This window comes from Hermetia illucens, chromosome 6, assembly GCF_905115235.1.
Source record: "Hermetia illucens chromosome 6, iHerIll2.2.curated.20191125, whole genome shotgun sequence".
Taxonomy (NCBI): domain Eukaryota; kingdom Metazoa; phylum Arthropoda; class Insecta; order Diptera; family Stratiomyidae; genus Hermetia; species Hermetia illucens.
The window spans coordinates 99187485-99215235 of NC_051854.1; the positions used below are offsets into that span (position 1 = coordinate 99187485).

Sequence of the window (27751 nt, forward strand, 5' to 3'; positions counted from 1 at the left end):
ACCCACACGATAGAACCAGCATCAACAAGGAATACACCAAATAAAAACAGAAATCTCTGCACCCCTGATTGCTGTTGCGCAGAGAAGTTTGGACTTGGACGTAGTCGTTATAGGGAGCAGACTAGTGCAACTGCACATCCTCATTTCAATGGCAAATAAAAGCTCCAATTATCTGTAACATTTTCTTTTTTTACTTCAACAAATAAAAGCTATAAATTGCGTTTCTGTACACTTAAATTATTTTGATATAACATTAGTAATATAATATACATAAAGTAATCTTGTTTCACAAATAGCCGTTTAATACTTCTCTTCAAAACGCGATGAATATAATAATCATTTATCTAATTTCAAAAGTTAATAAAATCAAGGCTACGTAGTTTCATTACCATTGCTATTCCATTTTCATATAAATCACACATTCACACATCTCGTTCTACATGTAAATAAATAAGTTCCTCCTAGTCTAACCCTAATCGGGAAGCTGTGCTATTGACAATCGATCCATTATCGATCCTTCCATTAACAGTTCATTGCTATGCGTTAAAATGTCGGTTAATTGCGTTGCATCACAAACATTTGTGCTAAATGGAAAGAATGAGTTCGTAGCAGGCATCATTTGTTGTTTAACAGGACTATTTGTCGGTGTCGTCAATTCATCGGGCAACTCATCATAGTCTCCAGTTTCAATGGCTCTTTGCAGTTTCGAAATATTTCGTAAGAGAAGTCGTTGGAAAAGTTCGATTTGTGGGAATCCGCCGTTTTTGATTTCAAGAATTGGTATCCAGCGGTAATAGCACTGTTGCCAAATTTCTAGATCAGCGACGCCGCATCGAGGATTTAAGTATTGGTCCTGAGAAGGGAGGGTTCTTTCAAAAGTCCCTAATAAGCCTTAAAATATAATTACCTTCGGAATGGACGACTGATTAAGTTCATTTGGATTCATTGTAAATCTCATTGGTTTCTTTGGGAAGCCTGGAAGAAGGATTGCATTGGCCGGAAGAGCAACCGATCTCCGGCAACCGTCCTGTTTTTTGGTGTAGAAAGGATTTGTGAAGAACAATTTGTCGGTCTCGCTGAATTGCTCATTCCAATCCCAGATAGGCCGCAGTACAAGCTTCGATTCCTAAGAAAGAATGAACTTTTCGGTCTGAATATATTTTAAAATAATTCGCTTTACCTTGCAAGTCGCGGCTTGTATCCTTTCGCGTTCTGAATTGAATTGGAATGTATCAAATATAGGTATAAAGGCAGAGTCCCATATCGTTGTTAAATAAGTTTGACTGAACTCAAACTCTTCAGGATATTGCTGTAACAGTTGCCATACACAGTCCAAAAACAACAGCAATAAGGGACTTTCGTTTTCCACTTCAGGTATTATAACATGTCCTAATCTAAATGCAAATGGATGCTCGAGAGCCACCCACTCTTTCTGAACAAGCGACTGGAAACCGTCGATAGTGCGAAAATACGGATCAAGTATAATCTGTACTAAACTAGAAATCACACAGCACATATCACGTGCATTGTTTTCACGCAAGACAACTGTAGTTCCATCACGTAGGCTCTCCGCTGCTTCTTTAGCACATTTCAGACATAAGGACACATACAGCAACCAACACGACTTTTCTAAAAGACTATAGAATTTTGCATCTTGCAGTAGGAAATGCCGCGGTGTATCAGGCGTGCACAGTTCTCGGAACTTAATATATCCTCGCTGTACGTCGTGAATAGAAGGAAGGCGTTCTCCCAAATTTATGATTTCTAACGATTTCTTACGGGGATCACATTTTCGTATCGACTCTAATGTTGTGTTCTCTATCATATTTTCTTGATCTGGTTGCAATTCAGCCATTCTTACTAGTGAAGCGTTGTCATAACTATAGACCTAGAGAGGGAAGATAAAAATATCTGAAAACTTTTCTAGCAACAATAACAAAATAACCATCTAATGCTAGTTCTATGTACAGTCAACCAATTCAAAAGTTGGACAGTCACTGCAGCACACTTTGAAGTCAAATATATCGGAAGTCAGTTTACATTTTAAGTAATCTATTGGAGGAACGGCTGGTTTGACGATGAATGTAAGCTAGCAACGGAACGGAAGAATGCTGCATACCGAGTAATGTTGCATTCTCAAAGAACGCGGGCACGCGCAGAGACTTATCACGAACTCCGTCGAGCGGAAAGGTGACTTCACAGACGGAAAAAGGAAGCCTGGGAGAACCAACAAGTCTGTGACTTGAAAAGTACAGGGAGCAACCGCACCAGGCGCGGAAGTTTTACCAACAAGTCAGCAGGATGAAGCCTTATACACCTCGATGCTGATCCTGCCGAGACAAAGAGGGAAATCTGATTTCCGACAGAATGGGCATATTGGAGCGATGTGTTCAGTACTTTGATGAACAACCAGAACAGCAGCAAGTTGGAGGTCCCGCCAACAAGAAGATGCCCTATTGTCTTCATGAGAGACATCAAGTGATGAGAATGAAAGCCACTGGTGCGACGGTTTGGTTAGCCAATCTGGAACTGACCACCATAGAGAGTGCTTGATAAGTTGAGAAGGGTTTAAACCCCGTGATGCGCAATCAGCTGGATTCTGCTTGGTGGAGATGAATTTCCACACTGCCGACGGTGAGATTTCATGAATGTCACGTACTCGGTTCTTAACAAATTCCTTCCAACGAGTGGGATCATTGTTAATCCATGCGAGGGTGACCGATGAATCTGTCCACAAAGTAACTGGCACGTTGATCAAGTTGAGAGCCTTTTGTGTGCGTGAGATGAGCTTCGCGAGGAGTAATGCGGCAGATAATTCTAATCGTGGAATTGTGAGACGTTTGAGAGGGGCAACTCGAGTTTTTGCACAAACAAGAGTTACTTTTGATTGCTGATTTGGATGAGAAACTCTGATGTACACTGCTGCAGCCATTGCAGTTTGTGATGCGTCTGAAAATCCGTGTATCCCGACGTGTGAGAGGTCAGATGTGACATTTAGCCAGCGTGGAATTTTGAGGCTTGCGAGATCAACCAATTCACTCCTGAACGTCTTCCAACGATGAGTTATCTGAGGAGTTAGTGGGTCATCCCATCCAATCTTTTCTAGCCATAAGTCCTGCATCAGAATTTTGGCTCGAACAATGACTGGTGAGATTAATCCAAGAGGATCAAACAACTGTGCTGTTTCTGACAGTATGATGCGTTTTGTGATGGCCGAAATTTGAGATGTACGGCCTGTAAAAGTCAAAATGTCCGGTGAACATTTCCAGGACATTTCGAGAATTTTACACGTAGACTCATCGAACTGGTGAGATGTATTGCTGCTGAGACTTGATGAGTTGACTTTGCAGAACGATGGATGATTACTTTTCCACTTCGCTACTGGAAAACATCCGGTGAGACAGAGCGCTTCAACCTGAGATGCGATTTCGTTGAGACGTGAGAGAGTATCAGCACCTTCGGTGATGTCGTCGACGTAGCTACCCTTTTCCAAAAGGTTCGATTGCTAACGGGAATTTGTGGCCCTCGTCGCTGAGACGTTGTTTAAGAACGCGACATGCTAAATATAGTGCTGGCTTTGTACCATAAGTAACGGTTGTAAGATCGTACATTGAAGGCTCGCTGGTGCTTGATTGATTATCCGTCCAAAATATTCTCTGGAACTTCCAGTCATCTGGATGAACATCATTTGACGGAACATTTTGGTAATGTCCGTCGTAAAGATGAATTTGTGCTGCCTTACATACAGCAGTACATCGAAAATGTCTGCTTGAAGTTTCGGACCGGTATGTAACGTATCGTTGAGTGAAATTCCTGTGCTTGATTTACAGGACCCGTTGAACACGACCCTCAGCTTCGTAGTGACACTATCTTCACGCAATATGCCGTGGTGAGGAAGGTAAAAGCTCTCAGTAGGTGATGACTTATCTTCTGAAACTTCTTTCATGTGGCCGAGCGATTCGTACTCTTTTAGAAAATCTGAGTACAACTTAAAGAACTCAGGCTGGTGAGAAATGCGTTTGATAAGCCTGGTGAGTGATTTTTCTGCGATATGCTTCGTTTGTCCGAGTTGTGGAACATTCGATTTGAAGGGTAAGCGCACCACATACCGACCTGCACTGTCGCGAGTATGTGTGCTCTGGAAATGTGATTCGCATTCTGCTTCTTCGGCGCTAAGTGAATCCTCCTGATGAGACGAGACATCCTCAATTTCCCAGAATTTGGAGATGTTGTCATGTAGTTACTCATTTGAGATTGTGAAACCAGTATGGGAAGGTGCACTGGATGATGAGCCACCGACTGGACCAAAAATTGTCCATCCAAATATGGTGTTAAAAGCCGTAGGCTCATTTTATGAACCGGATTTAACTCCAGGTTTTAGGATTTTGCCGTAGGAGTCTGCACCGATGATAATATCAATCTTGCCAGGTGAGAGGAAATCGGGGTTAGCTAGTTCCAGATTATGAAGATGAGGCCAACTCTTTGCCAATATTTCGACTGACGGCAATTTGACGGTGAGATTCGGGAGAATGTGTGCGTTGAACTCTGCCTGTTGAGTTGAGAATCTTGATAACAATGTAAAGTTAACAACTCCTTCTGTTTCTCCAGATGAGACACTGCCTACTCCAACAATTGGAATATAGACATTCGAGACAGCGAGGTTGAGAGTGTGAAAGAGTTCCTGAGAGATGAGGGTGATCTCCGATCCTGGATCGATGAGAAGTCTTACTGGGTGAGAATTCCGTGACGATGTTAAGATGAGAGCTTGAGCAGTTGCCAGCAAAACCGTTGGATGAGATATGACTTCCGATTTGAGGTGTTGATAAGACTTTCGCACTGAATTGAATGATGCTGAGATATGAGATGATGACGCTAAATCCTGGAGATATGAGCTTTCAGTTTGAACTGACTGATGAGAATCACACCAAGGTCAAATTTGTGTTCCCTTTTCCTGGCTGCTGTACGTTGTTGGATTAGCTAAGCCGGGTTGAGTGTTCTGATGAGACGGCTTTCTGAAGAAGCGGGAGTGGTGCAGAATTGAATGATGTGGCGCGCTACAAATCTTACAGCGCCTTGTACTGCGGCAATCTTTCACTTGATGCATACCGAGACAGTTAATGCAGAGGGCACGAGATGTTGCCAGATGAAACCGCTGATCTGCATCTAATATCCGGAGATTCGGGCATCCTACTACAAAATGATTTCCTCCACAACAAGAACAGTAGTTGGATTCGAATGAAAGCGTTGAATTGACCTCGGATATCAGCGTTTGGTTGCGAACATCTGGCTGAGAAAGATTGCAGCTCGACTGATAATTCGCTGATGAAATAGATGAGTTAGACGTTGGCTTGACGGACTGAGCAGAGTTCGAATTAGATGATCGCGCCACTGAGTCTAAAATCACACTTCACGATAAACAGTTCGCAATACTCGGCAATAACTCAAAGGTCAAGGCACAAACTAAACTCAACACAGTTTCTTACTAAATGTAAGCTTAAAGAAGCCCGAATCCGGCTCGAAGGACCAAAAAATGTTCGAGAAACGCTTTAAAAACAATATTCGAAAAACGTGTTCTTTGAAAATACTGGGATCGGACTTCTTTCGAGATTCAACCAAATTCACGGTTGGGTGAGAACGAGTTGATATCAAAACAAAACACAAAGATTAATTTTGATTAGCTGGTTTTATTGCCCGCACAAAGCAGGATGAGAAGAAAAAAGAAAATGGAAACGAAAACGAAAACGAGAACGAAAAAACAGTAGACAGCGAATTGCGCGTGAAAGATGATGATAAACGTCAAGCGGTGATGTTGAAAAAGAACCGCTGTAAATTTACACAAAAAGTCAGCGCTGACGCAGAGATGAGATGAGATGAGAAGCGGGAGATTTGAACACCTATCATGCGTCCTCTTTAACCTGGCCCTCGAGAAAGTGATTCGTGATGCTGAGGTAAATGCAAGAGGTACGATCCTCTTTAAGTCCACCCAACTATTGGCCTATGCTGACAATATCGACATCATGGGAAGAACCACCCGAGATGTACAAACTGCCTTCATCCAGATCGAGCAGGCGGCGCGAGATCTTGGGCTGCACATCAATGAAGGCAACACAAAATATATGGTGGCAACTTCAGCACCGAAAACCAACCAACCAACATCAAACCGCATTGGAAGAATAAGGATAGGAAAATACACCTTTGAGACCGTTGACAATTTCTCCTATCTAGGGTCGAAAATCACAACCGATAACAGTTACGATGAGGAAATCCGCGCACGGTTGTTGTCAGCCGACAGAGCCTATTTCAGCTTACAAAAACTGTTCCGCTCGAAACGTCTGACCATAGGGTCTAAACTCTTACTGTACAAGACAATGATCTTGCCAGTCCTCATGTATTCCTCGGAAACTTGGGTTTTTAGCAAGAAAAATTGCGAACTCTTGGCCGCGTTCGAGAGAAGAATTTTTGGCCCCCTACATGAGGATGGACGATTCCGTAGCCTACATAATGACGAAATCTATGGGCGATACCATGACCATCCGGTTATGAATAAAATCCGGCTCAATAGGTTACGGTGGGCGGGTCACTTAATCCGTATGGATGAGGATGATCTCACCCGGAAAGTCTATAAGGGCAATATCTATGGTAGAAAAAGAAGACGAGGCAGACCCTGCCTAAGATGGAGCGATGGCGTAGGTCAGGACGCCAGACAGCTTTTAGGGATATCGAATTGGTGGACCTCGGCGCAAAACCGGGATGTCTAGAGTTTCTTATTAAGGCGGGCCTAGACCGGATACCGGCTCTTGCGCCGTTGATGATGATGATGATGCGAAGTGTCTCCGTTTCGGTTGTTGCGCCGTTGATGATGATGATGATGTTACTTTACCTTTGTGCCAAAATTCTTTTTAATAAATACTGCAGTGTAGTGACCGCGGCTGCGCGATGGGAGCGGAATCTCATTCGGCTCTTTCTTAATTAATTTGCTTAAATAATGCATTTAATAGTGTGCAATTGCCTTAATGTTCGCCGCAGATTGCACATTATTGAATGCATTCGGGCGAATTGATCTTGACAAGAGGCGAATGATTTGCCGCATCCGCAGGCGCATGCGCATGTTGCCGCAACATTGCCTAGCGAGTGAGAGAGGCGATGTAGCGGGAAGTGAAGTGGTGCAGGAAAAAAGGACGAGGAGTTTTGGTTCGGCTTTCTTGGAAGGTGGAAGAAGGTGCTGGAGCGGCAGGAGAAAATAAGGAGGTGCTGGAGCGGCAGAAGAAAAGAAGAAGGTGCTGGAGCGGCAGAAGAAAAGAAGGAGATGCTGGAGCGGCAGAAGAAAAGAAGAAGGTGCTGGAGCGAAGAAAAGAAGAAGGTGCTGGAGCGGTGCAGAAAAAAAAGGGAGAAGGTGTTGAAGCGGTGCGCCAGGAGAGAAAAAAAAGGAGGCGAAGCGGTCCAGACGGGAGGGAAGAAAAAACGAAAAAGTGACAGTTGGAAGGAATTATTCTGAATAAATTCAGGCAGACGAAGGTGAAGTGCTTTACTTTGTGTGACGGGATTGATCGTGATTTGCAAACGTTGTGGTGAAATTCCGGACAAATTTTCGTTAATAGAAAAGGACAGATTTTGAACAGCTAAGAAACGTGCGGATTCTAGCATAATATATTGATCGTTTCTGTAAGAATTTACGCAATACCACTGCTGGACGCCAAGTGGTTCATATTGTGTCCAAGAACGAATCATCAAGTTAGAGTAACATACATTGATAAGAATGAATTAATGTTTTTATATAATTGTTTTCTTTATAAAATTTTTTTTAGAATTTTGTACACCAGCTTCAATCCGAGCTCGGAGTGTCGTCCTGGGTGAGTTATTGTTTTTATTTTCTTATTTTTTATTTTCTTTTCCTTCTTTGAATTCTATTGTTTATTTTTATTTTCATTTTCTTTGTTATAACTTGTTATTAAATTTACTCAAACGATGAATAATGATACATAAATAGTCCAATAGTAGTTTGAGGACTTCCTCCCTTTCGTATCCTCCTTTCTCCCGCGGAACTTCTATATTAAGGGACATCCTCAAAGTGAATAACTGGCCTGAGGATGTCGAGGAAGGGTGGGAACCTCAGAGGCTGCGCCTCATACAAGATCTGAGGCGGAAGAGACGATAATTGAGACGGTGATCCGTTGTGGATCTTCCCCTCCTTGATCGCGGCACTCGGGTCCGGAGACTTACGGCTCCACGCGCGCGGTCGAACGGTTTTTTTTTTTTCTTTTCCTTTCTATTTTCTAATTTAGTTCACGTTCTGTTTATCATTCGATAGGCCGTCGCGAAATCCTAATTAACGTCTATTTTAGAATCCGATGCGGACCCACGCATCGGAATAGACACGTTGTTTTGAGTAATGAAGCGTGAGGGATCAAAGCGCTCAAAGGACCCCCCCACATTCCCGAGCCTGGCTAGCACAGAGGCATGCAAGAACGTGTCGACCGAGCACTTTGATGGAGCTTCAATCTTTGTGGCAGACCTTCACGGTCAATTTAGTCAATTTGTTTAGATTTTTGGGATAGCTCTGCCCTCTAGGTCGTTATCGGCCAATCAGGATGATCGACCTGATTCCCTATTTCCACTCATATCATTACAGCAGTTTTCTTGGAGTTGTTTCTAATGTTTTGCAAAATCTGTCGTTTTATTTGTTTCAAATAAATTTTCACGGTTCAACCACCCCCTGTTTTGCGAGAAATGCAGCCACTTTCTTTACAGTTTTTTATTGCGTAACGAACAGCCAACTTTGACTTTTCTGTTTCTGAGCTATAGGACAGCTATTCATTCTTCATTTTCGACGCGATACTTGCAACGAATTAATCATTGCCGCATGCGCCCAGAAGTTGTAAATCCAGCACGAAACATAATGGTACCCCTTTTTGAGCAGCAATCGCATTACTGTTGCGATATAAAATGATAACTTAAAGTGTTTTTTTTTTGGCTGCAATAAACGCTCACTTTTTTGTTTTTCTATAATATTTTTGTGTAACATAAAATTATAAAATAATAGAAGGCCTACAAATAAGTTCTGTCGGTTTTTTTTTTAAATTCGAAGCTTTATTGTGAAAAATTGGTTATACATTCATTATTCAAAGTATTGCCCATCGCTAGCCACAACTCATCCACCTTTCAGACAATTCATAGATACCATCGCGCCAAAAATTGGCCGGCTTGGCCGCTATCCACTCATCGAGCCATTTTTTGAGTTCGTCGTAATTGAAGAAGTGCTTGTCAGCCAGGCCATGCTGCATCGACCAGAACAAATAGTAATCAGCAGGAGCAATGTCTGGAGAGTACGGCGGGTGGGGTAGGACTTCCCATTTCAACGTTTCTAGATATGTTTTAACGGACTGTGGAACATGTGGACGAGCATTGTCATGTTGCAAAAAAACTTTATCATGCTTTTGCTGGTATTGCGGCCGTTTTTTCTTGAGTTCGCGGCTCAAACGCATCATTTGACGTCGGTAGAGTTTGCCCGTGACCGTTTCGTTCGGTTTTAGCAGCTCATAGTATACCACACCCAGCTGGTCCCACCATATACACAGCATGATCTTCTCACCATGAATATTCGCTTTGGCCGTCGATGATGAGGCATGGCCGGGGTATCCCTACGTTGCCCGACGCTTGGGATTATCGTAATGGATCCACTTTTCATAGCCAGTAACTATTCGATGCAAAAAACCCTTCCTTTCTTGTCGTTGGAGCAGTTGTTCGCACGTGAAAAAACGGCGTTCGACGTCTCTTGGCTTCAGTTCATACGGAACCCAATTTCCGACCTTTCGGATCATTCCCATTGCTTTTAAACGGTGCGAAATGGCTTGCTGAGTGACTCCAAGTGTTTTTTCCAAGTTCTTCTTGCGTTTGCGATGAATCTTGGTCGAGCAATGCCTTTAATTCTTCGTCTTCAAAAATTGTTGGCCGTCCGGCGCGCTCTTCGTCTTCCAAGTCAAAATTGCCACTTTTAAACCGTCCAAACCACCTCTGACATGTTCGCTCAGATAGAACATGGTCACCATAAACTTTCACCAAAATGCGATGACTTTCGGTTGCTTTTTTCTTCATATTGAAATAATGAAAAACACATTATTTGGTACAAAATTGGCCATTTTTGATGATGAAAAAAGTATTGTTGTTTACACTTCAATTAAATAATTTATGCTGACGTTTGTGCCTATTGACAGTAGCTTTCCGATGAATGTTTGGAAATGTGGATCAATGGAATAAAAAACAAGCTACGCCATCTATTGTGAAAACCGACAGAACTTATTTGTAGGCCTTATAATAACGCTAGAAAATAACCATAAAGAGTTATTGTTTTTTCTTTCATAACTATGGCATAGTTTTTGAGATATTTGACTTCAAAGTATACTGCAGTAACTATCCAACTTTTTAATTGGTTGACTGTACATTAAAGCTCATCCCAATTTGGACAAAACAGAACAAATCTAAATCTAAAAAAGCTTTTGTAAATCTACTAATTATCACCTATAGAAAAAAAAACTCTAAACCCCTTCGATTACCATCTAAAAAGCATTAACACAAAATTAACACAACAATTGTTATCCAATAGCCAATCTTACCCAAAATGCAATACGTGAGTCATAAAATGACTCTGCTTTCTTCAAATATTCATCGATGGCAACACATTTGGGGATGACGAAATGTGCAGGTAACAATTTAGATTTTTGTACTGTTTGGTCAGTGGAAACCACTTTCCACTCAGTTGCACCGCAGCGGATCAATTCTCGTGACCAATCGCTTTTATTGTTAAACATCGTCACCGTTGACTTCATCGTTCGGTAATAACTATCCCTAATAGAGAAAAACAAATATGGAATCAATGCAGTTAGAATATTTGCTAGTTTCAAGTCGATTTGGTTTGCGTTTGACTTACTTGTATCGATATGCAAACGACAAATCGTGCCGCGTGTGGAAGGCAAACTGCAATAAAGATGAAGCTATGATGCGCCCCTGTTCTTTGGATGTGCCTTTGAAGCTAAATTTGAGGAAACGAAAATTCTGAAAGAGAAATAAAAGCAACAAGGGTCGATTGTAGTCTCTTCACCTTTCCACCCATTCAAATTCCTATTACCTTACAAATTATATGGATAGCCTCAATTTTAGAGCTGATTTTCTGTTGCGATGTAATTCGTTTCTTTTTTTTCTCTGTTATTTGGTATATGTGGTCAATATTACTAAGTGTAACGTCATTTCTCCCGACGAACATGTTTTCTTGGTAGGCCGGATACATCTAGTGGAAAGCTTTCGGTAAGAATATTATTATAACTGAAAATAGAACTTGCTACCTTACCTCTTTAGACTCATTCGGAATAAAGGAGAGTTTGTAGTTTGTAACTACAAGTACACCCGGCACTCCCCCATCGTCTGTCATTTTGGTAGCCGGCGCAAACAGTTGGGCATAAGCACGTGCCACCTCAATCTCACCTAATTGAAATAAATTAAATAAGCGGGAATTCTTAAAGCAGTTATTTAATTCACATAATAATTAGTTGGCAATAGCGAATTCAAAAGTTTTGCCTGCCAAATGTGAACCTTAGTTTTAAGGAAAACATTAGGTTCACCCCATAGGGACTTCACTTCCTCTTCCGCAGAGGCTGGAATCACCGCCCCCTGTACAGGGCATATGCTCTTAAAGGACTCACTAACCGCGCATATAAACACAGAATTAACATCACAAAACCAAAGGCTCTCCATGAAGTAGCATATGATAACGGATAAAAGCTTATAGTTCATCTGCACAACTCGACAGCTTCCTTATTGAAAACCTGAGGTGCTAACTGCAGTAGAGACCACTATTCAGCACGACCATTGATATCCTTGAACATATGTCGAACTGCCATACTTTTACAACGACTCCGAGTTGAAATAACACATCGTTCAATAAGTCCCGGGACTAGCGTAGAAATGGCGCTAATAATGACATTTATATACCAAGGTTCAGAAGTACCAACCTTCAGATAAGATGTGTCAAAATTTGATGTAATTCGAAACATAACCAAGAAAGCTATAGTGGTTAAACTGACGCTACCTTTGCAATCGTGAAAAAATGGACCAAAACGAGTTTCGTGTGTTGATAAAACATTGTTTTCTAATGGGGAAAAAACACTGTTCAAGCTTAGCAATGGCTTGAAAAACGTTATCCGGACTCTACTCCGTCGAAAACAACCATTTGTCGGTGGTTTTCGACGTGAAACGCGGTCATGCTGATACAAATAATGCGGAACGTTCGGGTCGGTCAAATGAGGCGGTAACTCCCGAAAACACCAAGCAAGTATTGAAAATCGTGATGAGTGACCGCAAAATGAAAGTGCACGAGATAGCTAAGATGGTGAACATATCAACTGGTAGTGCATTTACTATTTTGCACCAAAAATTGGCTATGAAAAAGGTTTTTCCCAAATGGGTGCCGCGTTTGCTCACAATGGAACAAAAGCAACAACATATCAATAATTCGGAGAGCTGTTTGGGACTGTTTACTCCCAACAAACAGGATTTTTTGCGTCGATATGTGACAGTGGACGAAACATGGATTCACCATTTCACTCCGGAGTCAAGTCGGCAGTCAGCTGAATGGCGTACGACCGGTGAAAGCCGCCCGAAGCGTCCAAAAACACAACAGTCGGCCGGCAAATGATGGCGTCCGTATTCTGGGATGCGAATGGTATAATTTTTATTGACTACCTCGAAAAACGAAAAACCATCAATAGCGACTACTACATGGTGTTATTGGATCGTTTGAAGGCCAAAATAGCGAAAAAACGCCCACACATGAAGAAGAAGAAAGTCATCTTTCATCAAGACAACGCACCGTGCCACAAGTCAATCAAAACGATGACCAAATTCAACGAATTAGGCTTCCAACTTCCTCATCCTCCGTACTCGCCGGATCTGGCCCCCAGTGACTACTGGCTCTTTGCGGATCTCAAAAAGATGCTCCAGGGAAAAAGATTTGGCTCAAATGAGGAGGTGATCGCTGCTACTGAGGCTCATTTTGAGTCAAAAGACAAATCGTTCTACAAACATGGCATTGAAAAGTTAGAGAAGCGTTGGAATGATTGTATAATCCTTGAAGGAGATTATGTTGATGAATAATAAAGAATTTTGCCGATAAAATGTTGTTTTCATAGTTAGTCCCGGGACTTATTGAACGATGTGTTAATCACTTCTTTTACGACAATTGTGCGCAAAGCATTCTTTCAATGCCAACCTAAAAAGGACTGCATAGAGTTGTCAGATACCCCATCAGCCGCCTCTATTCGTGTATATATTTCTGTGCAGGTTGGGTAGGTGGGAGAAAAAACTCAGAACAAGAAACCAATATAACGGAAGAAAGGAGAATGAAAGTCGCAGTGCAGGGGTTCGAAACCCCTGTGCGGTCGTTGATCCCCCGACTGTAATCCTTCGGTGGTATGCAGCTTAGTTACCGTGGCATTTAAGGCGATAAACAGTGTTCCAATACTTAAAATACCATCAATTGAGGCGCACAAGAAGAAAGCAACAAAGGAGAACGATGGGCGGCCGAACCTGCAATGACTCCAACTCCAGCCGAGAAAGAGCTAAATCCATTTAGTAAAAACTCATCGATTATGGGACCTGCTCCAATGCCAGAGATGATAGATCTAGGTCACAGAAGCTCCTTGGATATCGTGAAATGTCACACAAGCGACTTCTGATCTGAAAGAGGCATCCTTCGTTTTGTTTGGAGTAAAAAATTCTGAGTTGCGTCAATTCATAAATAAAAAACAAGCAGAAGAATAAGAATGACAATCAATGAAGCAACAGTGGCAAAAGCCAAAAGCCGTGATGCCCACTCTAAGGAAGGTTATACCAAGCAAGACTAAGGCAGGCAATTCCCACCTCAAGGACGGGCAGTATGTTTTATGCAGATATAATAACAAGTCGGAACCCAAAAGCTTAACGCTTCAGGTACAAAAGGTTTTGTTGTTTTTTTATGTAACAATGGTTGGCTGCACGATGCGTTTCTCTTCATTTCTTAGATTTATAGCCATGAAACCGGTTTCGATTCCACAGAAGGGTTCTGGCCCGTGTAAAGGCGTCCCTGCTCCCTTCTTGGCTAGTTCGTCTGCTGCCTCGTTGCCTTCCAACCCAGCATGGCCTGGAACCCAAAGTATCCAGACCATGTTGGACGAGCCGAGTGTATTCAGTCTCTCAAGGCATTCCCATACCAGTTTAGAGTTCACCTGGTTGGACCTAAGTGCCTTGATCGCTGCTTGGCTATCGGTGAGAATAGCTATGTTCTGCCACCTGTAGTTCCTCTGCAGATTAAAGGAGGCACATTTGTCTATGGCGTATATTTCTGCCTGGAATATCCTAGTGTACCTGCCCATTGGCTCAAAGTACATTTTCCTTAGACCAATGACACCGGCACCCGCTCCATCTGCTGTGAGGGATCCGTCAGTGTACCAAGTAATCAGTTGCTGGTTTAAGCCGTATGTCGCAGCCACGCTCTGCCAGTTTGCCTTGTTACTCCAACGTGTTTCAAACTTCTTATCGAAGTGAAACCTCGTTATCATGTTATCCCTCGGTATCAGTAATTCGGGATACCGCCTAGAAAGAATATCAATCTTCCTTCGATATAGGCAGCTCCCCGCCTCACTCATACTACCGGCCATCTTGAATATTGATCTCCTTGCCTGCATCTGTATGTGCAGATGGAGAGGGGTTAATCCCAAAAGGACCTCCAGGGATGCCGTTGGGCATGCCCTCATTGCCCCACTGATACACACGCAAGCCAGCCTTTGGAGCTTATGTAATTCCCTAGCTTGTGTGCTGAATTGGATTCTTTCTGCCCAGATTACCGCTCCATAGGTAATCATTGGCCTCACTATTGCAGTATATATCCAAAGTAGTATCTTCGGGCTGCAACCCAATTTTTTTCCTGCTATGGATCTGCAAGTCAACAGAGCTCTCGTGGCTTTCCGATAAGTGTTTCCGACATGTGTCTTCCAGAGTAATTTTTGGTCTAGCGTAATTCCCAAATATTTGACCTCTGTTTCTCGTTTCACCTCCATATCATGTAATGTTATGGCTCTCAGGTGATCCAGCTTACGCCTCCTAGTGAATGGTACTATGGTGGTTTTGGTTGGGTTGATCCGCAGTCCCACCTTCCTGCACCAGGCACCAGTATCCCTTAATCCAGTTTGGATTCTATCACATAGGGTATCTTCATATTTGCCCTTACAGATTAAAACAATGTCGTCCGCGTAGCCCTGGACTTGTATTCCAGTATTTGTTAACACGTCCAGGAGTTCATCCACTACCATACTCCACATCACCGGCGATAGTACTCCACCCTGTGGACAGCCTTGAGTGGTGTTCATGATAATAGAATTTGTACCTGTTTGTATCTCTATTTGTCCGCTTTCTAGCATTTTGCCCATCCAGACTGCCAGGGTGTTTTCCACTCCTTTGCGGCTCAGGGCATCCTGTATCTCTGTGTGCGATGTGTTGTCGAATGCTCCTTCGATATCCGAAAACGCGCACAGTGCAATTCCTTTTGTTTCTATGGCGTCCCGTAGTACCGTCCTGCCCGGTAAGCGTGTTGACAGTGATGTAGGGGATTACGCTTTAGAACGTTAGTTCTAATATAGTTGTCTATGACCTTCTCCACAGTTTTGAGTACGAACGATGTTAAGCAGATTGGAATAAAGACCACTTTTGCCCGTCTTCATGCCCTTAGTATAATAGTAAGATTTCCACCAAATTTTCCAGTATGCTGGATCGCATCTCCGTGAATCATACCCCTCAGGAAAGCAGACACATCAGTCCGCCTTCTAATCTCCTTGGATATGGTCATGATACCTGCAGTAACCTGCTAGAGATTTGTGGCAGGAGTAGAAACAACAAAGCTCCGAACATCAACCTTATACAAAGTAATGCCCTCAGACTGATTGTTGACCCGAAGCTAGATATGTTTCGCGGGGTTGTTACGCTTGGTGAAGGGGTTGTTCCTCTGTCATGACAAAGACAAAAACTAGTGCTATTTCCTGAAACTAGTAGGCCTCTGGATACACAATTGCCGTGCATGTCCACCCTACTTTTGAAAACTTTGGGAAAAATTTAAAAAAATTGTTAAACGTCTGTGAAAATTAATAAAATCAACAATTTGATTTCTGCAGAACCTGATTAACTAGTGGTGCTTAAAATTGGCAAAAAAAATTGACTTGATCAAAAATACTATCCGCGGAAATTCGATTCGGTTCGTTTTCGGTTGCATGAAACCCTGTACCTGTGAAACGAGCCTAATTGTCTATTGTGCCTTCAAGACCGTGTATGAATATGCTGCATACATCACGTATCTAAGTTTATATTACTCTTCCCCTGTCTTCTTTTCATGACAGCCTGTGTGTACTTTCCATGTTTTTACTTAATTTTTCGATACACTGCCAGGTGTTCTGCTGTTCAAATATCATGGTGTACCCTTTATTCTCAGCGGGGACTCCAATCTTCCTTTCATTGAATGGCTTAGTTCATCCGATCTCTCGTTCACTCTAAATATATTACACCCTCATACTTAACTCTCTTAGCGTTTATTAACTCCTTTTCCGCTTCTTAATCAGAACTTTCGCATCCTTGATCTGGTTTTTACCAATATCACTCACAATCGTTCCCTTTTGTTTCCTAGTGACTCGGCTTACAATCGATGTGCACCATCGGTCTTTTGAAGTTGATGTCAAAGTCGATCGTTCCGCCGGACAATAGCGTCACAAAGCGTCCAATTTCCACCCCGCAGATTTCGCAGCTTTGAGTGATATTCTTTCAGCAATTGACTGCAAAGATGAGTTTTTTTCATGCAAACAAACAGTCTTCACGTTGTACTATGCACTTGAAAAACTTCTTCCCTCAATTGTTCCCTTCTCTTGTACCTCTGTGCAAAAATACCCTGTTTGGTTTCCCTTTATGTCTTGCGTGCGAAACAGCAATACCTTCCATCATTCAGGTATTGGGGAAGATCGGGCAAACTTTGTAGCCTTAAGGGAAGATCGGGCAAACTTTGTGGTCTTAAGGTCCTCCTCTTAAAAGGCTCCCTCTCGGGTCGTTTTGGACACTTATTAGGAAGGAACAGCATGCACTGCATTCGAAGCACTCAACTATCACTAATTTGCCAGAGTTTACTAACACTTTCGCCAAGTCTCACAACGTTAAGAAAAATGCCCATACAGACTACATATTTTGACTTCTCCAAAGACAATTTTCTACTTCTAAACAAACTCCGATCGTAAGTTTTCCATCCAACGAACTGTATGAGGATCCGTCGGGACGTCATAAATTGATCACCCGAAAAATCATAGCTCTACGAATTCCGTTCGGTTTGACGACAAAAGCGTGGGTGACCCCGAAGGTTACCCACTTTTCACTATGAACGAGGTAGTCCTCTCTTTAAAAAAATCCGAAAGCACTAGGACCCGAAGGTATTCCGGTAAGGGTATATAAACTTTCACCATCGGTCGAACCTATTGCTTGGCGCATCTTACCTGCATGGGGAGTTTTTGTTTGTCGCTGTTATGCACTGTATGCTTGACGCAATCATGAGGAGTAGAATCGCCGAAGCGATACGTCCTGCCGGAGACTTATCCCCAAGACAGTTCAGTTGTAGGACAGGGAGACCCCCAGTGAATGTTGTCGTATAGGTTATGGATGCTGTTCATCGAACTAAAACACACATCGTTGATATCAACGAGTAGCGTTCGATTCGGTACGCTAGTCACAATAGGAGCTAAATTCTACGTGCGGGGCACCTCTTGAAAATATTCAGGAATTTTCTGACGCTGGAGGACCAGAAAAGAATGAAGATTTTGTCGGGAGTAGCAGGGCCGGATCTCTAAAAGGCCTCTCACGATAATCTGATAAGACTAAGATATGGGCTTTGTCGAACAAGAAAAAGCAATGGCGGTTAAGGCCAACCCGTTTTGCTCGATGGTGCGGAGGTTTCGGCTGATGCTCTTGACAAGGAGATCTATTATTAGCACCTTACGCAGAGATAGAGAGCTTTGCGAGCGACGTCTGCCTACCGCGCTGTCTCAGAACTAGTGATGGTGATCGTGGGAGTAATCCTCGATACCCTCTTATTAAGAAACGCAACACCATCCACAAGCACAAGGAAGAGGACTCAAAGGAGATGGTTGCAGATGAAAGATGGCAGCATACACTAAGTGAGTGACAACTTTCTTGGGAAAACGAGTCAATCATCGGAAACTTAAGTGGCTGATACGAAACATTATCAGAGAGACGAGAAGCCGTTTTGGGGCTTCTTATTCTCGCGAAGATTGGCATCGACTGGTAGAGGGACCAGACGGCAGCGGGTTCTTTGAATTAACGATTATCCTTCTCCTCTTCCCTTCCTTTGACAAAAGGAATTCCATGATTTGACGGCTCCCTAAGGCAGACGAATGAGAAGGCTAGCACGAAGCTTTCCTAATTTCTGTTAGTTGCTGAGCGGCAACCGTACTTTTGTTGAAATATGTTACTGAAGTTCTCTCCATTTATATAATTTATTTAAAATAAAAATAAAAACCTGCACGAAAAGAATCGCTGATCTAGTGGCAACAACGATGGGGACAGTTAGAAAAGTATCGTTCGACGGATTCTCAACGTCAGAATATAAAATCGAAGAAGAATCTCATCCGATTTCTCACGGTACGCAGACACCAAATACTTGCATAACTTTGAATTCAACAGTTCGCCCAACTCCCCCAGACTGATAAATGGAAAAAGGGTGGTGGAGACGGTAGCACCAAAAATCATAGTTAAGAAAGTGCTGGTGTGCCAGAAAAGCTGGAAAGCAATTAACAACCTGATAGGTTTGCATTCACGGTGGACTGAGGGAAAAACAAAATCAGTGAAGGTTCAATAGCAAGAGCAGTTAGTGACTGAGGAGAGACAGTCCAACTTGCGAGATAATGTTGTGCAGTAATTCCATTGGAAACAGGAGCCAAAAAGTGGAGAAAAATTACACATACATCCTTACATAAGGGATCAATGTCTTTTGAAGATTTACATCTCAGAAAATAGTTAAAGAGGACACACGATAGGGCACCTTCCTATCACAACCCACGGATATGAAATTCTCTCATCACCATGACAAAATTTGCCTTGCCTAAGCCCAACATGGGCCGCCCTGAAGTCTATGAAAACAATATTACCATTTCCGATAGTACCCCAGATGTGTTTCTATTTAGCAAAACGCACGTGGCTGGTCAGCCTTCCAATGAAAATTTCGAGCTATACATTTTTATTCGGTCTATGCGAAGCCCGTTGATAGCGAGATACCAGGCAATGCACATCACCGCTTCTTCTCGGGGCGCCACTCTATTCAATTTCTAAAATGTCGTGGTTCGCATGATGGAAAACCGATTGGAAACCCAACAACCATAGTTGAAAATCCTTGCAGCGCTCATTGGCTAAAAGATATCAGGAAATGGTTGCGATGAATCCGAGCCTTTATCCTTTCAACATCGCAATATAATGATGTATAACTTCGAAATAGACATAGCTACCTACAATTGAACTTTGGTTGCAATCAACACCTTGGTAATTGGTTTTATCAAGAAAATAACTTCAAGAATTTGGCAATATCACTGTGTTTGAATCAGAAATTCCTACGCTTTTCACTTCCGTATGCCAACATGCTTACGTATGAATCGAAGCAACGCATTCTTGACAACTGTATTCGCGAAATCGTTGAAATAACCGTGAATCAAGCCGGATTTGTCAAGAACTGCGGAACTACTGACGCAATACACGCTGCGCGGTTACTCATGGAGAAACACCGTGAGAAGCATCGCCCTCTTTACATTGCCTTTCTGGATCTAGAGAAAGCGTTTGACCGTGTACCACACGAACTCATCTGTTATGCTTTACGACATCACTTGGTGCCAGAAGAACTCGTGCGCTGGGTTCAATTGCTTTATCACGATCCGAAAAGTAAAGTTCGAAGTATGGCGGGTGTATCAAAACCGCTTCGTGTCTCTGTTGGAGTTCATCAAGGAAGTGCCCTCTCACCACTCCTCTTTGTCCTTGTTATGGACACCGTCACACGGGATATCCAACGTCCAGCGCCCTACACACTGCTTTATGCAGATGATGTTTTCCTAGCATCTGATATCAAAAATGATCTCGAGCAACTTGTTCAAAAATGGAATGATCGCCTCATGCAACACGGTCTCAGATTGAATTTAAACAAAACTGAATTTTTGACGACCGATCCCCATGAAACAGGCACAATCACTGTCAGCTGCAGTGATCTGCCCAAAACTGAGCGATTTAAATAACTCGGGTCAATGCTATCAGTCAATGGAGAACTGCGTTATGAAATTCATCATCATCAACGGCGCAACAACCGGTATCCGGTCTAGGCCTGCCTTAATAAGGAACTCCAGGCATCCCGGTTTTGCGCCGAGGTCCACCAATTTGATATCCCCAAAAGCTATCTGGCGTCCTAACCTACGCCATCGCTCCATCTTAGGCAGGGTTTGCCTCCTGTTCTTTTTCTTCCATAGATATTGCCATTATAGACTTTCCGAGCGGGATCATCCTCATCCATACGGATTAAGTGACCCGCCCACCGTAACCTATTGAGCCGGATTTTATCCACAACCGGACGGTCATGGTATCGCTCATAGATTTCCAATATCCGAAGAATACATTAGGACTGGCAAGATCATAGTCTTGTACAGTAAGAGCTTTGACCCTATGGTGAGACGTTTCGCGCGAAACAGTCTTTGTAAGCTGAAATAGGCTCTGTTGGCTGACAACACCGTGCGCGGACTTCATCATCATAGCTGTTATCGGTTGTGATTTTCGACCCTAGATAGGAGAAATTGTCAACGGGCTCAAAGTTGTATTCTCCTATCCTTATACTTCTTCTTGTTTGACCAATGCGGTTTGATGTTGTTGGTTGATTCGTCTTCGGTGCTGACATTGCCACTATATATTTTGTCTTACCTTCATTGATGTGGAGTCCAAGATCTCGCGCCGCCTGCTCGATCTGGATGAAGGCAGTTTGTACGTCTCGGGTGGTTCTTCCCATGATGTCGATATCGTCAGCATAGGCCAGTAGTTGGGTGGACTTGAAGAGGATCGTACCTCTTGCATTTACCTCAGCATCACGGATCACTTTCTCGAGAGCCAGGTTAAAGAGGACGCATGATAGGGCATCCCCTTGTCGTAGACCGTTCTTGATGTCGAATGGTCTTGAGAGTGATCCCGCTGCTTTTATCTGGCCTCGCACATTGGTCAGGGTCAGCCTAGTCAGTCTTATTAATTTCGTCGGGATACCGAATTCTCTCATGGCCGTGTACAGTTTTACCCTGGCTATGCTATCATAAGCAGCTTTAAAGTCGATGAACAGATGGTGCAACTGTTGCCCAGATTCCGACAGTTTTTCCATCGCTTGCCGCACAGAGAAAATCTGATCTGTTGCTGATTTGCCTGGAGTGAAGCCTCTTTGGTATGGACCAACGATGTTCTGGGCGTATGGGGCTATCCGGGCTAGCAAGATAGTGGAGAATATCTTATAGATGGTACTCAGCAAAGTGGTACCTCTATAATTGCTGCACTGTGTGATATCTCCCTTTTTATGTATGAGACAGATAATGTCTCGTTGCCAATCGTCAGGCATTGATTCGTTGTCCCATACCTTGAGCACAAGTTGATGAACCACTTGATGTAACTGGTCGCCTCCATATTTAACCAATTCGGCTGTAATTCCATCGGCTCCTGGCGACTTATGATTTTTTAGCCGATGAATTGCACGGACTGTTTCTCCTAAACTTGGTGGTGGCAGTATTTGTCCGTCGTCTTCAGTTGGCGGGACCTCCAACTCGCCGATGTTCTGGTTGTTCAGTAGCTCATCAAAGTACTCAACCCGTCGCTCTAATATGCCCATTCTGTCGGAAATCAGATTTCCCTCTTTGTCTCGGCAGGATCAGCATCGAGGTGTATAAGGCTTCATCCTGCTGACTTGTTGGTAAAACTTCCGCGCCTGGTGCGGTTGCTCCCTGTACTTTTCTAGTTCACAGACTTGTTGGTTCTCCCAGGCTTCCTTTTTCCGTCTGTGAAGTCGCTTCTCCGCTCGACGGAGTTCGTGATAAGTCTCTGCGCGTGCCCGCGTTCTTTAAGAATGCAACATTACTCGGTATGCGGCATTCTTCCGTTCCGCTGCTAGCTTACATTCATCGTTAAACCAGCCGTTCCGACTCCTTTTGCGGCTGGGGCCAAGTATGTTTGTGGCCGTATGCATGATAACGTTCTTCAGGTGATTGTGAAGATCATTTGTTGATGCTTCATCTCCAGGTCCTCTGTTGACTGCGGTTATTGCGGCATCCATTTCCCTCTTATAGGTGTCGCGGAGGGTTGTGTTGTGGATGGCTTCAGTATTCACTCTCACCTGATTGTCAGAGGGGATTCTAGGTGGTATTGTTATTCCAGCTCGGAGCACCATGCCAACGAGATAGTGAAACGAGTCTATATTGGCCCCCCTATATGTGTCCGGATGGCTCAAGTGGTTAGAGCGCTAGGCTGTCGTAGCGGAAGGTCGCGGTTCAAATCTCGCTGGGGACAGCGGAATTTGTTATCGCGACTGGATGTCGGATACCAGTCGACTCAGCTGTGAATGAGTACCTGAGTCAAATCAGGGTAATAACCTCGGGCGAGCGCAATGCTGACCACATTGCCTCCTAGTGTACCGTTACGGTCTTGAATGAAGTGCTCTAACACACTTCAAGGCCCTGATCCAATATGGATTATTATATTATTATTATATGTTGTGACATTCATCAAGGCTGAGAGGTGGCGGCGTTCGATCAACACGTGGTCAATTTGGTTGAAAGTGGCCCCGTCTGGAGAGGCCCACGTATGTTTGTGGACCGCTTTCCGCGCAAACCAGGTACTTCCAACAACCATTTCGTGTGACCCTGCTAATTGAATAATCCGCAGTCCGTTATCATTTGTTTTTTCGTGTAAGCTATGGGAGCCAACGTATCGCCTGAATACGGGCTCCTTCCCTACTTGGCTGTTAAAATCCCCAAGTATGATTTTGATATCATATCTGGGACAGGCTTCGAGAGTTCGTTCTATTGCCTCGTAGAAGGTATCCTTCTCCGACTCTGCAGTCTCCTCTGTAGGGGCGTGAACGTTTATGAAGCTTATATTTTTAAACTTGCCTCGCAAGCGCAGAGTGCATAGCCGTTCGCTTATGTTTTCAAAGCCGATAATAGCAGGTTTCATTTTTTGGCTGACTAAGAAACCTACTCCGAACACATGGTTTACTGGATGACCGCTATAATATATGATGTAGTGGCTCTTCTCCAGGAAACCGGTCCCTGTCCGTCGCTTCTCTTGTAACACTGTTATATTAGCCCTATATTGGGACAGGGTATCAGGTAGCTGCTCATTAGCTTCATCTCTGTACAGGGAGCGCACGTTACATGAGAAAATGCGCAAATCGTTGATCCGTTGTCGTTGCCGGGTCCGTCGTTTTAAAGTCCGTCCTGTCCGAGGCTGCTGTTGTGACTCCGTAACATCGGTTTTCCGTGTAGGGTTGTCAGCCCTACCCAACCCCCAACCTGGAGGACCAGTTAGTGCAGTTTGTCCCGTTTTTAGGCGCGGGAGACTAGCCTTCATCCTTCTCCGTCTGCAGCTTTTCGTTAAGAAAGAGCGCCCAGCGGTCACCACGTGGAGGTGGAGATAGGGTTTGGTAGTAGAGCTGTTGGTGTTGGTTCAGCAGGCATTTCCCAGGTTTTATGCTCCATCGTGGGTACCAATCCACGTTTCGCCCTGGGACCTATACTACCCTTTGAAATTGCTTCACGCATTTACGCAACCTGGATGAAGTGGCGTTCCACAACTGGTGTTCTTTATGATCGACGTATCAACGAACATCTCAAATCTAAAATTTACCGCAATGTCGTCCGTCCAGTCGCTCTCTATGGTTCTGAGTTTTGGCCGAACATAAAAGACAATGAACGGCGTCTTGTGATAATGGAGACGAAGATGCTACGTTGGACTAGTGGCGTCACACGTTTAGATCACATCCGAAATTAGGATATCCGCGATCGTTATGGGGTTGCATCGATCGTGGAAAAGTTGCGAGAGAGGCGTCTTCGATGGTATGGTCACGCAATTCGTGCCAACGAGAATTCACTTGCCAAAATTGGTCTGAACATCGAAGTCGATGGTAAACGACCAAAAGGCAGACCTAAACAACGGTGGCTTTGGCTAAAAGATATCAGGAAATAGTTGCGATGAATCCAAGCCTTTATTCTTTATCGCAATATAATGACGTATAATTTCGAAATAGACAACTACCTACAAATGAACTGTTGGTTGCAATCAAGCAAAACCTTGTTCATTGGCTTTATCAAGAAAATAACTTCAAGAATTTAGCAATATCACTGTGTTTACGTCGAAAATTCCTACGCTTTTTACTTCCGTATGCCGACATGCTTACGTATGAGTCGTTTCGTCAAACTGTATTTGCTTTTATGAACTAAACCTTCTCCCCCATTACGTAAAGAACAACAAAAATGCGCGATTAAGAGTACCTTTTCGCTTGGCACTCATCTGATCTAGGGTCAAGTGGTTTATTGTTCCGCCTGGGATCTTGAGCACGTTCATTAGAGGACTGAATAAGCATTTTCCCTTTAGATATGGTGCCATCGTCCTCCACGTTCCTGAATATCCTCTCCCTTTAAAATATTTTCGATCGATTTCAGTATGAAGGACTTGAATTAAAATGGGGGCAAAAGTAAAAGTGAGGAAAAAAATGCAATAAAACCCTTTTGTTATCTCCTCAGATGCGATTTCGGTGCCAAGCTCATCAAGAACACGCCGTGGTGCATTGCTTAAGAAAACATCTTATCAAACGTTCTCCATTTGGAACCTGACTATCGATCGAAACTGATTTACGCCTGCTACTCTTATTTTGTGTCAGACACTTGGCAAGCGCCCGCAAAGGAGGGAAAGCAACATTTGCAGTAAACAACGTTATCTTATCTGCAGCGTAAGCGTAAAATTACTGTCCACTGCCGTTCTACCCACAAAGTGGTTTCCTAACTGGACTAGAAATCAATATTGCCATCACCGCTGCACATCTGACTAAGTTCAATAACACTCGGCATAGGTCCCCTGCAAGTATCGGTTTCACTGCAGAGTCGACCGCACATCTCGCAATAGGTCGCGCACAATATAAACAAAATAAACGCCCACCGCACCGTGAAATGCGTCAATTACACATGACTAAATCACTCCGCGGCCGAGTACCATTGTCTATTTCGAGTCGCAATCGGTTCCCAGTAATGCCTAATTAGCATGCACAAGCCGAGCCGTGGATGAATATTTTTATCTCGCCTGTTCCCAAAATTTCACTTGAATTAATACTTCTGAATAATTTTATCGCAGCAACACCTATTCAGGCGAAAACCATTGCTTACCTTCCAGCAGCTTGGCCTTTACATCTTCCGCGGAACCCGACTCGCATCCATTTACGGCCTAGAATAGAAGCGGAAATTATTAATGAAATGCTTGCCGTCACCATCGGACCGAACAGACACTGCACACACAAATTAGGAATGAGCAGAAACAAGAGATAAACGAGAAACAATAGCCGCGGACTTTTAATAAATTGGAGGAACTGGCGTAACACTTCCGTCAAGCGCTTACGTACCTTCGGGCCGTCAACATAACTTGTAAAAGTCGTTTTCGTTTTTGCCGGCGTAAAGGACATCATTTTCGATCAATCAATCGGCCGTCAAGCAGTTAGCAAATAAAAGCACACGTTTTCCCCTGGCATACACGAAACCATAACACCAGAAACTGATAAATAAAATTCACTTTTCCATATTTTCACACACGAATTCAAGTGTCGGTATGTCAGCTCAGCGTGTCACAAGTGCACTTTTCGCTGTTTCTAGCGGCCTAGGGGGCGTTAAATAATTGAGTTTGCGTTTGCTATAGGATAGCGCGCCATTTAGACCACACAGTTTCGGAAATAAACGGGGAAAAAGGAAAAAAATCCAAGACTTTCCGCGACCGAGCTGCACCCAATTTACACAAAACCCGCTTTGACGTTGCGGTTGTCACCAAATACCTCCAGCTGAGAGACCTGTCAATGCTGGCAGCCTGACGGGTGTGTTCAGAATAGATATTGATGTAGTGTTGTCATTACTTTTGTTAAAAGAGTAAGCGGGGAACGTGCACCGACCGTTACAATATCTCGACATTTCAACACAACTATTAAATTGCAAAATGATTCTTATTTCTATGCATTTATTGAGTTCTTGTTAATAATGTCACTTTTACAAATCTCCAAGATTCAAATCTTCCACACGATTACCACGAAAGTGTGTTTACCTTCGAAGTTCTGCTACGCAACCGTGTGAAATAATCAGATGCCAACAATCAGTTTCTCTTTTAAGATACTACATTTTCTTTTATTTTCTTCTAAGGTCTAGCTCCTCAGTTGGTCTTGATCCAGTAGTTTGTTGCGACTTCTCTTTTTGCAAAATTCTAGCGACTCGTTCCCCATTTCTTCATATATTGCAATATAGGCCATTCGTTGCGGTCACAACTTGATATCAGTGCACCTCTAAATGTTATCATATATCCTCATTGTTTTTACATGAAAGTTCCGGGGGGTTTAACGTGAGTACCTGCCGTGTAGGCATAATCCCACGGTCCTCTTCGAAAGCGGATTGATTTTGGGACCACAATCAGAGCCCCGCCATGCAAGCACAGCGGTCCTGGTTTATACTGAGTGCAGACTCAACATTCATACCAGCGGATGTGAGGCCTATCTAACACCTCTGCCGCAACTAAGGGGTCCGGCACCCGAGTTGTACGGCGCAACTCCACGCTTGAGCGCCGAGGAGCTCTGCCCGCGATGTAGGCATAACCACAACCACCATGAAACTCCCACTAGGGGGCCAACTGCAAATAAGCATATGCTCTCACAGGACCGTCCCAGTTCCCATGGTACCAGATAACCTCCGATGAGGCTTCGTGGCCGAAACCACTTCAGATGAGTCCCTTGCAGACTCGGGTCTGATCGCCCTCCTCGAGTACGTGTCAAGGTTCCGGAATAAATCTCTATTGGACACCAGAGGAGGGGGAGAAGGAACGGGATATAAAGTGTTACGTCGATATAATTTCGTTTCATGCTTCCGCCACGGAAGGGACATTTATCACTGTGGCTACCTTGCTCTGTTTTGTCGCGCTACATGGCTGGGGAGTTGGGTTCTTGGAGGAAGGGAGGAGAGACAGAACGAAGGTAGTGAACAGCGTGGTGAGGTGTTTTGTAAGCACGAGGTCACGATCCGAATCTTAATTTCGTTGCTGGGGTTTTTTTTACTAACCTATCAGGGTCAAATCCTTTAACGGTGCGGCCCAGCGAACTAGCAAAAAAAAAAGACAATCAACGATTAAGCCAACTGGCTAGAAGAATTGGTAAGCAACCGTCGCATAAATGCCTCTTAAAAATCACGAACTACGCTCAACAGTCTGTCATTATAAGTGAGTGACCCCGCGGCGATGCAACGACCGAAAAAAACCGGTGTGGACGGTGCGATCGAAGGATATATGTAATGGGTGTGGCGCCAGAGCCTCGCGTTTGTTGAATAAACCGTGAATGTGAATTTTCTTTAAATACATCGAGTCGCATTTCATAACATATGAGTTTGCGCAA

General features: G+C 43.5%; 1 protein-coding gene across 1 annotated transcript; it reads right to left on the bottom strand.

The window, feature by feature from the left end:
• Window positions 1–168: 168 nt before the first annotated feature.
• Window positions 169–26164, bottom strand: LOC119659658 (myotubularin-related protein 10-B). The gene is made up of 9 exons (XM_038067868.1): window positions 25736–26164; window positions 25503–25560; window positions 11342–11475; window positions 11123–11281; window positions 10925–11049; window positions 10611–10842; window positions 1181–1888; window positions 908–1126; window positions 169–853 (listed from the first exon to the last, which is right to left on the bottom strand). Exons 1-9 carry the CDS (start codon window positions 25796–25798, stop codon window positions 473–475), a joined length of 2079 nt encoding a protein of 692 aa, XP_037923796.1. The 5' UTR covers window positions 25799–26164; the 3' UTR covers window positions 169–472.
• Between the last annotated feature and the right edge of the window lie 1587 nt (window positions 26165–27751).

Bases quoted from the DNA above. Each gene is read 5' to 3' on its own strand.
- LOC119659658 (XM_038067868.1), bottom strand. From the start codon at position 25,798: ATGATGTCCTTTACGCCGGCAAAAACGAAAACGACTTTTACAAGTTAT. The intron at 1,889-10,610 runs GTAAGATTGGCT...TTCCCTCTCTAG, and splicing joins ACTCACGTATTGCATTTTGG to GTCTATAGTTATGACAACGC. The intron at 854-907 runs GTAATTATATTT...CTCCCTTCTCAG, and splicing joins ATCAGTCGTCCATTCCGAAG to GACCAATACTTAAATCCTCG.